This window comes from Anabrus simplex, chromosome 5 (genome assembly GCF_040414725.1).
Source record: "Anabrus simplex isolate iqAnaSimp1 chromosome 5, ASM4041472v1, whole genome shotgun sequence".
Classification (NCBI taxonomy): domain Eukaryota; kingdom Metazoa; phylum Arthropoda; class Insecta; order Orthoptera; family Tettigoniidae; genus Anabrus; species Anabrus simplex.
Window position 1 is genome coordinate 312836736 of NC_090269.1, and position 16145 is coordinate 312852880.

The following is a 16145-nucleotide window of genomic DNA, read 5'->3' on the forward strand; positions in this document are numbered from 1 at the left end:
AAATTAAAATCTGTATCATCATTAAATAATCATTCAACAGAAGAAAATATTCAATCTAGTATTATTATCACTAATTGATCCTTCCTCCATGTCGTTGTCGGTTGATGTTCCACAAGCATACAGTGACATTCTGCATTATCCATCACAACGACACAGAGTCCTATATTTCTTAATTCTGCGATTAACTGGATTTCCACCCACATCTGAAAATGTTCACTACTCATAGCACCATGATAGTCCTAATTTCTCTTCAAATTGTTGCAAATATTAAATCAGCACCTGAAAGAATTTTGAGTTTAGCATGACGTTACTTATTCTAAAAATACAAACATTATAGATTCTTATGCCTTTCATCTTTCAGTCTGCAAGCCTGTGTGAATTTACTAAACGCCGCCACAATCCGCTATTTGTAATAAATTCTATGGCTTCGTTTAATTTGGTATCTTCAATTAATTAGAATCTGAGTCTAACAATTGTCGTCTTGATCTCCCTTTACTTTTCTTACCCTCCATGACCGAGTCTAATATTCTCTTAGGTAACCTATCCTCCTACATTCACCTCTCATGACCCCAGCGCCGAATCCTGATTATGCGTAGAGTTTTGTGGGGATCACTGCACTAATTGACTTGCTAGCTACAGTAAGCACAACATTAAATATAACTGCACTTATTCTACCCGTCACTTTACAATGTTTTACCTACAATTCAGTCCATATAAAACATTACGTAGGAAGACACTCGATGTATTTGTTTATCATCTTTATCCCAAGTCTCAGCCATCTTGTTATATTTACCATCACAGACATGGAAATCATAAAAAATATGGGCACTCTACATGCTTTCACCGGCGTTGCCTAGTGTGACGAGGTCCATTAGTTTGGAGCTGCCGTCTACCGAAATCGGAATTAAGTATGACGGGGAAACAGCCGGTTGGATATCATTCCGGTCACAATTATCACACATTGACGAGTGTCAGTCGTTGAGTAAGTAGGAAAAATTTCATTATTTGATTCAAGCCACGAAAGAGAATTCACGAGCACGCGCGGTTGTTGTGAGTTTCTCTCCCTCAGGTTAAAATTACGGGAAGGCCATTCGAGCACTTAAAACGTAATGATCTCCTTATCCAGTATTATGTTCGGGAGCTACTGAGTTTAGTTATGGAAAAGAAGACAGTCAAGAACAGCATTTTGTGTGACGAACTATAAACTCAATTACGAGCACTAGAGGAATTGAATGCTTTCTCGGACTATTACGCCGCCTTATTGTTTCCGCTGATAGAATCGTGTTTACTCACAGACGTATTGAAGATGTGGTAACGTTCAAATGAACCCAATAGGACATTGCAGGAGGAAACAGACAACTTAATATTGTTTTAAAAAAGGGAAGTAGAAGGAGAGGAGAGAGTCTCAATGGCAAACAATCAGTCCCTTTTCTATAGCCAGGCTAAGGATCCGGGGAAATCGCATGATACGGACAAAGTTCATTTTGCCTCTGCGATCGATATTGCTACTCTGGGCATTGAATCCGACTCTCAGAAGTGTGTAAAGAGATGAATCATTATTCAACAGAATGCCTCTATGCACAGAAGTGTCTCTTGAAGACAGAAAACGGGTTCTGTTTAAAGTTAAGTGCTGTTTTTCTTGTACCAAATAGGCCATTCTGCGCAGCAATGTCAAGCACGATGTGTTGTTTGTCGTGAACGACATGTACCGTTATTATACCCATCTGTTGGGAAGTGTCAAGCAAGGGAGGAAGAATGTGTTGAGGGGAAGCATTCTGCGAACAAAAGACAAGAGGTTTCCTTGTTCAATACTTCATCTATTGATAGCAATTTGTCAATTAGCTCCCGAACGGAGGTCTGTCTGCAGACTCTGTTAATTTATGTAAAGAATGGTGACAAAATTAGGAAAGCCAGGTTACTGATAGACATTGGATCCCAAGGTTGATCGAAGAGATGAAGTACTTTCCGAATGGTGAAGAGAACATTATCCACTCTCTTTTTGGTGGTAAACCAACAAGGTTAGTTAAGAACAGATGCTATAAAGTACACTTGCTCAGCTTAAGTAATGACTTTGCATGCAATTTCGTAGCGCTAGACCATAGGACAATTACAGCTGCGATTCCATCAGTAGACGTCAGGGAGGAAGTGAGGGAAGAATTACGTACTCAAGGAACACTTTCAAAGTGCAGAGATTCTAGGGCTCCAATTGACATCTTGATAGGTTCTGACACCGCGGGAAAGTTGTGGGCGGGGAAAATAAAGATTCTAACTGCTGTACTGGTAGCCATTGAAACCAGTTTTGGATGGACGGTAACACGGAAGAAGAAGAAAGAAGTATACACCATAGGAAAAGACGATCTAGTCAAGCATACAAGTGTTGCGAATGCTGTCATTACACTCAGTATTACTCAGCTACCTATATCTGATCTGTGGAAAATGTGGACCTTTGGGATAACCGATCCAGTAGATACGATTAGTTTTGTAGATGACAGGTATGAGGTTTGTCTTCCATGGAGTAGAGACGCTTCGGACCTTCCAACCAATCGATGGATTGCAAAAGGCAGATTCATTCGAATGACCCGGAAATTAAAGGCAAAGCGTGTACTCTACGAAGAATATGATACCATTTTACCAGATTGGTGAAAGAAAGCATTGTGGAAGGTGCAATGGATCTCTCTACTGGACACTACCTTCCTCACGGCCCAGTACTGAAGGAAAGTGGTGCAAGTACGGAAGTGCGTACCGTGTTCCACGCATCGGCGAAAGAGAGAGTTTCCTGTCACCGAACAACTGCGTTGAAGAAGAACCCAACGTCATTGAAATCATACCAGAACTACCCTCGATGTTTCGACAACGGAGGGTAGGTATCACAGCTGACATAAACAGGCATTTTTGCAGATAAGAATACACCCAGAGGAGTGAGACGACCTGAATCTCTAGTGGTATGAAAATAATGAGAAAGGCCTACGAGACCTGAGTCATGCCAGAGTGGTATTCGGTGTTACCAATAGTCCGTTACTTCTTGGAGCAGTTATTGAGTACCACCTAGAAAAATGTATGGAATCAACTGATCCAAAGGAGGCTAAAATCGCGGCAGCGTTGAAAAATATATTTTATGTTGACAATCTAGTGACAAGCCTCAACGGAGCAGAAGAATTAGGCAAATAAAATATAAGTGGCAGAATACGAGGCAAGTCCATGGATAACGCTCAAAGAACAATGACGCAGGCAGTAACGCTGGTAATTAACCCCATAATCAATTAGCAGGAAGACTCCAGTACCGACTAGGGAGTACTAACTAGTCCCATACCTAACCAGTAATCTCAGAGTGCGGTGAGATAAGTAATCGACCATGTCAAGAGACACTAAGAGATCCACTGAGGAAAATAAAACACCATAAAATGGCAGGTAAAGATTAAATGAGGTTTACAGTTGTACAAATTAAACACAAGACGACACCAGAAAACAGGTAATGCAAGAAGACAAGAGATGAAGAAACCAAACCACACAAAACCAACAAGTTACTTTGAAAGACCATTATATCAAGGGTCGGTTTCGGCCCTCGAGGGTTGGAGTGGAGCGGAGACAGCTCTCCCCAGGAGTCTACACTGCTTGGCATTAGATGGAATCACCGAGATGACACTCTGAAGATCAATGTGGATTGGTGGGAGAAATCGTGTGAAATAGAAAATCTGAAAAAGAGGACTGTTCATTCAGTACTTCACCACATTTTTGATCCGATTGGAAGAACCATTCCAGTAACGATTAAGTTGAAATTGTTAGTTCAAGTATTATTGACCAGAAAGTTGGGATGGGACGACCCTATTGACGAAGATACTCGACGGCATTTTGAGAGGTGGTTAAAGAACTTGACCCACTTGAGAGAAATCGGAATGATGCGCCGCCTAGGCAGTGAGGAGAATACCTCATTGCAGGTATTCAGTGATGGGAGTCATAACGCATATGCAGCTGTTGATTTTATCAGGAGTAGTTACCAGGGAGAGGTACATATTCGGTTGGTGGTAGCTAAAGCAAGAGTAACACCGCTTAAGCGTCTAGCCATTCCAGAAGTGGAATTATTGCGAACTCTCATTGGAGCTCGTTTGCTGAAATGAGTTCAAGAAAGCCTAGGTTGGAAAGAAGTCCCTGTTCATTGTTGGACCGACTCAAGTACTGTGCTAGCTCGGATTCTTGGCAATGAAGACAAGACTGCATTTGTTAGGAATCGAGTGAGGGAGATAAGGGAACTCGCTGGTGCACGAAACTGGAGACACATACCAGGCGAATTGAACCCCGTAGACATACCCTCAAGAGGACGTAGTCGCACAACTGTTCGAATCCAAATGGTGGAAAGGACCTAAGTGGCTTGCTGAAGGAGAAGAAAACTGGCCTGAAACTCATATAAGCTATGAAGTGGCAAATGAATATAATCCTACTACAAAATCTCACAATACGACGTGTCTGTATCAGCGGTTCAGCAAATATGAACAAATTATGCGGGTGGTGAGATGGATCTTCAGATTTCTGAACAAATGTCGACGCAATGAAATTAAAAGAAGAAGTCCGTTATCGATAAGTGAAGTAGCTGCAGAAGAAGAAGTCCGTTATCGATAAGTGAAGTAGCTGCAGCTGAAGAGAAAATTGTTCTGCTTTTTATGCAGAGTCCTTTGAATTCCCAGACGGTCAAAGACTTAAGAATTTTCAAGTATTCCTAGATCAAAAGGGCATAATTAGACTCAAAACACGGATAGTCAAACGTGTGGACAAAGGCCCTCCAGATTACCAACCCCGGTGCTTTCGAAACATCCGGTGGTAAAAGGTATACCGAAGAAGGGCATCATTAAAATAATCATCCCGGTCTAGTAACTCTCAATGGGTTTGTTACGGGAGAGAATCTGGTTCCTCAAAGAACGCCAGTTTGCGAGAGGAACTGTCAAGAAATATGTTAATTTCTGGCATTTTCAAGCAGAAAACTTAGACACTCAGTCCCCTCCTTTGCCTGATCTTCGAGTTAAGGATGCAGCCGTATTCGAAGACATCGGATTAGATTTTGCAGGACCTTTGTGTCTTCGCGACTCGTCAAAGACATGGAATGCCCTGTTCACTTGCGCTTGCTACCGGGATGTCCATCTGGAACTAGTTCCGTCTCTGTCAACCGAAGCATTCATAAGAGCACTGAGACATGTTATCGCACGGCGGGGTCGACCTGAAGTGATCCTCTGTGATATGGTACAAATTTTCGACCGAGCTCAATAGCTGCAGTCGCTTAAGTGTGACCAGTATCCAGTATTCGTGAGATAGTGAATTCGAACCGCACTGTTGGCAGCCCTGAAGATGGTTTTCTGTGGTTTCCCATTTTCACACCGGGCGAATTCTGGGGCTGTACCTTAATTAAGGTCACGGACGCTTCCTTCCCACTCCTAGCCCTTTCCTATCCCATCGTCGTCATAAGACCTGTCTGTGTCGATGCGACGTAGAGCGACTTGAAAATAATAAATTCGCGGAATAAGCAATGCTCTGGAAAAGTTAGACTGGGATCAAACTGTTACATACAGCACCGGGGAACGTATAATTTGGAGTTTCAATCCACCTACAACACCATGGTGGGGAGGCTTCTGGGAACGATTAGTGGGCCTTGTGAAGCAAATTTTAATGAAGACACTGGGGAAGGTTACATTGTCTTGAGATGAACTTCAGACTATACTTATTGACTGTGAAGCAGCGATCAATGCAAGACCATTGGCGTACACGGTGTAAGATAATAAAGATCCATTGGCTCCATCCATGCTACTACCAAAAGTACGAGAGACGAGAGTGCCTGACCTGGACTGCATTGAGTCTTCAAGCATCACTGAGAAAATTCGTTATCTACAAAGACCGAGAGAAGAGCTAAGAAGAAATTTCCGTTCAGAATATCTGGGGCAGTTAACTTGGACAAAGTGACGTGAAACTAGAAAACCTATAGTTGGTGAGGTGGTAATAATAGTATCGGCCAATCGAAAGAGAACAGGTTGGCCTTTGACAAGAATTGAGCATCTCATTCCAGGGTGAGATGGAACAGTCCGGGTGGTTCAACTAAAGACTAGCAGTGGTACTGTTGTACGTCATCTACAGAGAGTGTACACCTTGAAGGTCCACACTAAACAAAAACCCAGTTCAAGGGTGAGGACGATGATAAGGATGCATCCAAATCCCCTGAAGAATTAAGGGCAATATCAGGAAGAAGTATTCCACCTGAAAGACTAAATCTTTGATTTCATGGTACAGAGGAGAAAGAATCAATTTTGAATACATTGTTCAGTTATTCTCAAAGTTTTGATAATTTCCAATTTTGTGAAAATTGTAGACGTAAATGTTGGCGATGTTTACTCCTTTACTATTTGTGTTGACTATTCTCTGCACTGTTGCTTTTGATTGTGAATAACTTTTTTTTAATATCGAAAGCTGAATAAGTTGTTACAAATAATGCGTATTTACGACCTAAACAACACATACTGTTACAATATAAAACACCAGCTAATTTCAACTTAAAACCACGATCTCAGAGGTAAGCAATAGTTTCCCTGGATCTTCTTCACGCAGAGAGATGACATCATGCTAGCGCTCGTGCGCGAAATACGGTAACCATCACGTGTTCGCTTGAAAGCACAGGAAGTGCGGAGAGTGGAGAAGCGTGCAGTAGGACACAGCAGAAGACGATCGCCTGGCTCAGTGAGGAAATTAATGGCAAACTACTCCGTTCTTCGGCCTGGTTAGTCCTCCTCATTCTGGTGCTGCCATTGCTTTTTCATGGTTTTCCTATAACTGCATAGCTTTGGTGGTGCTATTTGAGGATTCAACCAGTCTCTCGGCTGATGGCTGAACAACAATCCTTCCTGTTTCCAATACAGTAAATTAGGTGGACAATATTTGAGACAGAGAAGTGAGAGGGAAAAGGGGAGTAGGAAGGCCAAACTATGAAATATGACAGAAAGAAATGACGAGTGCTTGTATACCACACCAGGGAAACTGGAGCTGGAAAATGTTGATGAATGTTATTGGAGTCTACGTGAAATCCTCTCGACAAACAATGAGTCCATGACTGTCCACTCAGATATGCAGACCACAGTGAGGATACGTCATACCAGACAGCACATGAGTGTGCCCATGCTTGTACGCTTTTCAGAATTTCCATCACGCGCATGGTCTTCAATAGACCCGCAGTTGACCTTGAAGTACTGGAGAGCGATTTGGCCAATCAGAAAGCTATATTTTTCTTTAATAATTTAAAAATATACGGCAAGAAATTGTTATGCTTTTAAAGACACTCTGCAAATTTACAGGCCAAGAGCTTTCGTGAGAATCATTTACGAAGTCAATCTGTTTAGCCGTTCTCTCAAACTCGCGGTAACAAACCTCAGCCTAGTGTTTTGTAGATTCCAGCTACATTAGGAGTGAAATTCTTTACTACACTCCGGATATTGCGCTTTGTGGCATGGCTTCCCAAGTGAGACTTGTACTTTTCCTTATTCCACCGCGGTTACTTTCAATATTGACTGATTAATTGAAAGAAAATCAATATTATTCAATAGTATTCTGGCTAAACTTGATTAGAGGTACTTCCTAACACCGATAAGAGAATAATCAATCAATCAATCAATCAATCAATCAATCACTACTACTGGTCTGCATTTAGGGCAGTCGCCCAGGTGGCAGATTCCCTATCTGTTGTTTTCCTAGCGATTTCTTAAATGCTATCAAAGAAAATAAAAATTTATTGAACAACTCCCCTTCGTAAAAACGAATATTTGCCCCAGTTTGTTCTCTTGAATTCCAACTTTTGTCTACTTAATTATTGAGTTACATTGGTGCGTAACTACAGGTATTTTATTTTCAGGAGCTGTTTCCCGATGTGACTTTTATTGTTGTTTTCAAAGTGTTCGGTAGACTTGCAGGTGCCCAGGTGCTGCGCTGACATTAAATGGATAAACAAGGGGAAATACAAATCTTCAGCCACACGTTCTACGTTCTAATGGTACTAAGTGTCTCTAGGCTGTGCTCATATTCACAAAATGCAATGTCTATGACCGTCCTAACAATGTGTATTTATTATGTTCAAATATGAAGAGTGGGCCTCATGGTTGGTTTTAAAGGTAAATTGCTCATGAGAACATTTATTTAGAATATTATTCATAACTTTGTTTTTCCAAAATATTTTCAGGCACAGTGAGAAATAAGGAAAATATCATTGGCGGTCTTCTAAAATTTGTCCAAGGGTCGATAACTGACTACGGAAGGCAGCTATAGAGAACATATCTGCGATGTTTTAAATGCTCTGTACATCTCTCTATTAACCTGACGCTTGACTTTTATACCACAAGGAGGAAATCTGATTTAGAAAAGAAGAACCTGCGCAGAGCTAGAGAGAGTACGTCACGACAAGCCGTTGGCAGTGAGATGCTGAGCACCGACTTGACTCAGAATAGTTAGTAAGATGTAAAGCCAGTAACTTTATTAATAACACTCACAAATCCTCTTTATTATTTATATTCAAGCTCATACATTACCTCCCCTTCGGAAGGTCTCGAATTGGGAGAGTGGAGAGATAACCACAGGTTTCGTGGCTAAGTCTGCAACTTCTTCCACTTGTGTCTGGCTCCTCACTTTCATATTTCCTATGCGAACTCCTTAATTCTTGTATTTTCTGACTCCGACAGTATTAAGTTTGAAAAACCTATGAAATGTGTAATTTCCACGCCACTCATAACTATTATAGTGTTAAAATGGGACCTTCTTAAAAGTTCAAAATCTCAGCTCTAGCAAATAAATCAACAATATGTTTTCTTCAAGGTAATTGGTTCTGTGTATTTCTTCATCTACGCCTACATAACCACCATGGATCCTCAAGGGAAGGTCGCTCTCATAACTGGAGGTGCCTCTGGGATTGGCCTGGCTTGTGTTGAAGAACTTCTGACTAATGGGGCTCATGTAAGTACAGAAGAATTACTGTTCATGGAATCCTGTCCACTAACGATAATGAATTACTTTGCAGAAAGAGGGTATTTTTCTAACTTATTGTTTGTGTACAGGCTAGGGAAATATGGATAATGGTTCCAGGATCTCATTTCTAAGTACGAGAATTACGACCCAAGTCTTCTAAGATGAAGATATGAGTTCTGTTGATGGATCTGATTTGACCCGTCATTTTGTTCTCTCATATTTTATCGTAAAACGTTTTAATAATTCAGGAAAACCTTCAAATTAGGGATTTCTCCTTTTTTTAAATTTATTTGTGAGTTACAAGAGTATATAACTCGTGACATCGTGACTCGCCGCATTTGCGTCTATAACGTATGGTATTATGAGGATTCATACAAGTGATACGGTAGTAGAAATTAGGGTCGATTCAGAATTTTCTTGGGGTAAATATGGAAAATTATAAAGAAAATTACTGACAAAGCTCAGTCAGGTATTGTTATAAAATGTTGCATTTCAAATCGAAAGTTAGAGAAGTGAAAATATTGTAAATGTTTACTATCAAGAGGTCATGTGTGTGTTGAACATGATGCATTGTAAAGATAATACTTCTTTTCCAATCTTTGAGTATACTTCAAAGATATTATCAATCAATCAATCAATCAATCAATCAATCAATCAATCAATCAATCAATCAATCAATCAATCAATCAATCAATCAATCAATCAATCAATCAATCAATCAATCAATCAATCAATCAATCAATCAATCAATCAATCGCTACTGATCTGAATTTAGGGCAGTCGCCCAGGTAGCAGATTCCCTATCTGCTGTTTTCCTTATCTGAAATGATTACAAAGAATATGGAAATTTGTTGAACATCTCCCTTGGTAAATTATTCCAATCCCTAACTCCCCTTCCTATAAAATAATATTTGCCCTAATTTGTCCTCTTGAATTCCAACTTTATCTTCATGTTGTGATTTTTCCTACTTTTATAAACACCATTCAAATGTATTTCTTTAATGATGTCATTCACGCCATCTCTTCACTGACAGCTCGGAACATATCACTTAGTCGAGCAACTCGTCTCCTTTCTCCCGAGTCGTCCCTGGCCAAATTTTGCAACATTTTTGTAACGCTACTAGTTTGTTGGAAATCACCATTATTTCGAAACTTATCACTGTTCATATTTTGTTAAGATTTATTCTAAAAGGGGTTCATAACCGGGGAGAACTGCATGGCGTCAGTCACGGTCCTTTTTTGTCTGGTATTACTCAAGGATTTTTTGTGTCGGATTTCTCTTTACGTTTGTCTTGTCTAAACTGTGTTAATCGATTGTTCAGTCACCGTGGCTGTAAGTTCTGTAAGTTCAAGGGAGTATTTTACTTCCCCGTCCTTGATGGTTGTGTACGCGAGGCACAAGGGCCTGTCGATCGATCGCTACTCAACCCGAAGGTCTGCAGATTCAGAACTGACGCGTGGTGAGCTTAAATAATCCTCTCGTCCGTTATTGTTGACTGTCTAAACCGGGACCCTATCTCTCCGTCAGACAGATATCCTCAGCTGCAGTCGCGTCGGCTGAGTGGACTTCGAACAGATCCAGGTGCTATTCCCTGACCTGGCTGGGAACTAAACGCGGAGCCTCCGAGTGAGAATCAAGCACGCTACCTCTACACGTGCCGGGCTGAGTGGCTCAGACGGTTAAGGCGCTGGCCTTCTAACCCCAACTTGGCAGGTTCGATCCTGGCTCCGTCCGGTGGTATTTGAAGAAGCTCAAATACGACAGCCTCGTGTCGGTAGATTTTTTTTTTTTTTTTGCTAGGGGCTTTACGTCGCACCGACATCTTATGGCGACGATGGGATAGGAAAGGCCTAGGAGTTGGAAGGAAGCGGCCGTGGCCTTAATTAATGTACAGCCCCAGCATTTGCCTGGTGTGAAAATGGGAAACCACGGAAAACCATTTTCAGGGCTGCCGATAGTAGGATTCGAACCTACTATCTCCCGGATGCAAGCTCACAGCCGCGCGCCTCTACGCGCACGGCCAACTCACCCGGTCGGTAGATTTACTGGCACGTAAAAGAACTCCTGCGGGACTACATTCAGGCACCTCGGCGTCTCCGAAGGCCGTAAAAGTAGTTAGTGGGACGAAAAGCAAATAGCATTACTATTCCTCTACACGTCGCGGCCGGCAGGTTGGCTCCTGGCTCAGTACGGTGGTATTTGAAGGTGCTCAAATACGTCAACCTCGTGTGGATAGACTTACTAGCGGGACAAAATTCCGGGATCTCGGCGGCTAGATAAAACCGTAAAAGTAGTTAGTAGGGCGTAAAACCAATAACTTTTTGCCTTGTTTTTCATACTGAGCCTCTATGGAATACGTGTTTACAACCAATTTCATTTTAAGTGTCTATGTCTTGTTCGTCTGCCGGCTTTTACATCCTGCCAGTGTCTCTTGTGCCCACCAATAACATTATTATTAAAGTGTTCAAAAGTTTTAGGTATTTTTAATAGTGAAATACTAGGATTTGCCCCAAGTGTGAGAGCGGTTTCAGCAGTTGGAAAGCCACACCTTTCCAAAATAGCTGCGGCTGTTATTATTATTACTATTATTTTATTATTAATTGTGATGTATACTTTTTGAGAAAAGGAAAACTGAGCAAGTTGGCTGCGCGGTATGCGTAGTGTAGCCGTAATTTTGCGTTCTCTGGATCGGCGGTTGGAACCACGTTAAGTTGAGTTTCATGGTCTCCCATTTTCAGGCATACTGACCAGGCTCTGCATTAACTAAGGCCATAGCCACTCACTACCTTCCCATTCCTACCACTTTCCGCTAGGATTCACAAGGACAAATGCATTTTTCATGAAAAAAATATTTATAACAACGAAATGAAACAAAAATGTAAATAATAATAATAATAATAATAATAATAATAATAATAATAATAATAATAATAATAATAATAATAATAATAATAAAAACTAATAGTTTATTAGAGATTCATTCGGACTCTTCAATAAAGAAATATCATTTTTAAGAAATTGACTAATAATACAAATAATAATAATAATAATAATAATAATAATAATAATAATAATAATAATAATAATAATAATAATAACCGTGCCCGGTCAGCATGCGTGGGAGTTTAGCTCCGAATTAAATAAGAGCTATAGACACAACCCTGCGTAAGACACTGGGCTGGGGGTCCTCAACCCCGACCCGGCGCGTCCCAATGGCTGATAGAGGAACTTCCTATAGATATGCAGGACAGGTGTGAATAAAGTTTAGCCAAATAAGCACCCGCGGATCAATTGAGGTGACAAAAATAATGGTCAACGGCGTCGACGGCAGAAGAGGACATATCCCAATGGGAGAGAGGGCGGGAGAACCGACTCAAATCCACTTCGCATCTGACTTGGAGCAAACGACAAAGTGGTCACCGTCTGTCTCCATTGAAGCGGGTGAACATCACATCACCTGGCTGTAGGTTATCTTCTTCTTCTTCTTAATCTGTTTACCCTCCAGGGTTGGTTTTTCCCTCGGACTCAGAGAGGCATCCCACCTCTACCGCCTCAAGGGCAGTGTCCTGGAGCTTCAGATTCTCGGTAAGATGATACAACTGGGGAGGATGACCAGTACCTCCCTCAGGCGGCCTCATCTGCTATGCTGAACAGGGTCCTTCTGGGGGGATGGGAAGATTGGAAGGGAGAGACTAGGAAGAGGGAAGGAAGAGGCCGTGGCCTTAAGTGAGGAACCATCCTGGCATTTGCCTGGAGGAGAAGTGGGAAACCACGGAAAACCACTTCCAGGAGGGCGCAGGAGGGAATCGAACCATCTTCTACTCAGTTGTCCTCCCGAGGCTGAGTGGCAGAGCCGGGAATCGAACCCGGGCCTCCGGGGTGGCAGCTAATCACACTAACCACTACACCACAGAGGCGGACGCTGTAGGTTATGAAAAGCAAAAAGCAAATATAAGTTCTAAAATCAAATGCCGCTGCCTGGGGTTCGCCAGGACATTTCTGGAGCCACCGCTAGGGATGACAGCATAGGGGACGGTGGTGGTGGTGGGAGCGTAATCTGCTGGCCTCCCACCGGGTCACCCGAAGAAGCTACAGTAGCTCAAGACAAACATGGCGGAACACAAGAATCTGATTATCATGCTGCACCTGGCACGAGTGCTTTTATGCCGAGTACAACTTCTCGAATCAGAAATCCCAAAACGCAAAAATGGAACAAAGATATGAGCAAGTTAATCATGCGGGCATGTCTTCGAATAACTTGTCTTGAGACAGAAATTGCAGGATATAGGAAACAACTATACACAACCTTTATAAGTACCCAACAATGAAAGTTACTGAACAACGCATTGTAGACCAACGAAGATCAATCGTCATTAATTATTTGATACCAGCATTTTTCTTAGTAGAATGAGACATGAAGCAACAAAAGAACTGCACCCACATCATGAAAGTACCGAACCTGGCTCAGCTCTTAACACGCCAGCTGATACTGATATAACAACATATGCAACTACTCCCGAAGTAATACTTTCAGAAAATCTGACCTCCACAAGACTCGTGTTGAATTCTACACAGCCCTTCAGAAACATTTTGGTACCGATTCTACACAACGACCCATACTGCCAAGGCAGCAATCATCCCAAACGTTTGGAAAGATCATACATACATACATACATACATACATACATACATACATACATTATCATTATAGAATGTTATGCCTTTCAGCGTTCAGTCTGCAAGCCTCTGAGAATTCACTAAACGTCGCCACAATCCTCGATTTGCAACTAGTGTTGTGGCCTCATTTAGTTCTATACCTCTTTAAATCGTTAGAAACCGAGTCTAACCATCGTCGTCTTGGTCTCCCTCTACTTCTCTTACCCTCCATAGCAGAGTCCATCATTCTCCTAGGTAACCTATCCTCCTCCATTCGCCTCACATGACCCCACCACCGAAGCCGGTTTATGCGTACAGCTTCATCCATCGAGTTCATTCCTAAATTAGCCTTTATCCCCTCATTCCGAGTACCCTCCTGCCATTGTTCCCACCTGTTTGTACCAGCAATCATTCTTGCTACTTTCATGTCTGTTACTTCTAACTTACGGATAAGATATCCTGAGTCCACCCAGCTTTCGCTCCAGTAAAGCAAAGCTGGTCTGAAAACAGACCGATGTAAAGATAGTTTCGTCTGGGAGCTGACTTCCTTCTTACAGCATACTGCTGATCGCAACTGCGAGCTCACTGCATTAGCTTTACTACACCTTGATTCAAGCTCACTTACTATATTACCATCCTGGGAGAACACACAACCTAAATACTTGAAATTATCGACCTGTTCTAGCTTTGTGTCACCAATCTGACATTCAATTCTGTTTAATTTCTTACCTACTGACATCAATTTAGTCTTCGAGAGGCTAATTTTCATACCATACTCATTGCACCTATTTTCAAGTTCCAAGATATTAGACTGCAGGCTTTCGGCACAGTCTGCCGTTAAGACCAAGTCGTCAGTATAGGCGAAAGTGCTTACTATATTTCCAGCTAAGTGAATCCCTCCCTGCCATTCTATACCTTTTGAGTAGATGATCCATGTAAACTACGAACAGCACAGGTGAAAGATTACAGCCTTGTCTAACCCCTGTAAGTACCCAGAACCAAGAACTCATTCTACCATCAATTCTCACTGAAGCCCAATTGTCAACATAAATGCCTTTGATTGATTTTAATAATCTACCTTTAATTCCATAGTCCCCCAATATAGTAAACATCTTTTCCCTCGGTACCCTGTCATATGCTTTCTCTAGATCTACGAAACATAAACACAACTGCCTATTCTTTTCGTAGCATTTTTCAATTACCTGGCGCATACTGAAAATCTGATCCTGACAGCCTCTCAGTGGTCTGAAACCACACTGGTTTTCATCCAACTTCCTCTCAACGACTGATCGCACCCTCCCTTCCAAGATGCCAGTGAATACTTTGCCTGGTAAACTAATCAATGAGATACCTCGATAGTTGTTGCAATCCTTCCTGTTCCCTTGCTTATAGATAGGTGCAATTGCTGCTTTTCTCCAATCTGAAGGTACCTTACCAACACTCCATGCTAATTTTACTACTCTATGAAGCCATTTCATCCCTGCCTGCCCACTATACTTCACCATTTCAGGTCTGATTTCATCTATTCCTGCTGCCTTATGACAATGGAGTTTTTTTACCGTCCTCTCCACTTCCTCAAGCGTAATTTCACCAACATCATTTTTTCTCCTCCCCATGAGCTTGGCTGTTCGCAACACCACCAGGATGATTTCCTTTTACATTGAGAAGATGTTCAAAATATTCCCTCCATCTCTCCAGTGATTCCCTGGGATCTATTATGAGTTCACCTGAATTACTCAAAACACTGTTCATTTCCTTCCTAAGATTCTTTATTACTTTATTACTGTTTGGAGCCATTTCTGATAAGCCTTCTTTTTACGTTTACAGGCTGCTCTGACTTCATCATTCCACCAAGGTGTTCGCCTTTCCCTATCTTTACACACAGTTGTTCCTAGGCATTCCCTTGCTGTTTCTACTACAGCATCCCTGTATGCCACCCATTCACTTTCTATATCCTGAACCTGCTTACACTCTACTGTTCGAAACTTCTCACTAATCATATCCATGTACTTTTGTCTAATTTCCTCGTCCTGGAGATTTTCTACCCTTATTCGTTTGCAGATAGATTTCACTTTCTCTACCCTAGGCCTAGAGATACTTAGTTTACTACAGATCAGATAGTGGTCTGTATCATCGAAAAATCCGCGGAAAACTCGTACATTCCTAACAGATTTCCTGAATTCAAAGTCTGTTAAGGTATAGTCTATTATGGATCTGGTACCCCTAGCCTCCCATGTGTAGCGGTGAATAGCCTTATGCTTGAAGAATGTATTCGTAACAGCTAAACACATACTAGCACATTGAAAATCATAATTCGAAAGTCTTATCAGAATGTCTGAGAGAGCATCAAGCAATAACTGAAGTCCAGCAGCACTTGCCGCACTTCGAATGAACAATGGAAAGACCATCTTGCAGACTATAAGCCTCTCAAGAAGACATGAAAGAATTATATAAATCCGTCAGGATGTGAATCGCCTGCAGCAATACAAGAAGGGAGTGAAAGGGAAAC

General features: G+C 41.7%; 1 protein-coding gene across 3 annotated transcripts in view; it reads left to right on the forward strand.

Annotated features, from left to right (window-relative positions):
- Positions 1-16145, forward strand: part of LOC136874866 (15-hydroxyprostaglandin dehydrogenase [NAD(+)]) — a 127448-nt gene that overhangs the window by 43672 nt on the left and 67631 nt on the right. For 2 of the 3 annotated variants that reach the window (XM_068227920.1, XM_068227921.1), the window contains exon 2: positions 8830-8967. In XM_068227920.1, coding sequence (XP_068084021.1) covers positions 8875-8967 — 93 coding nt within the window. In that variant the 5' untranslated portion in view covers positions 8830-8874. Of the gene's footprint in view, positions 1-8189; positions 8465-8829; positions 8968-16145 lie in introns of those variants that run through there. The other variant, XM_068227922.1, reaches the window with a different exon arrangement.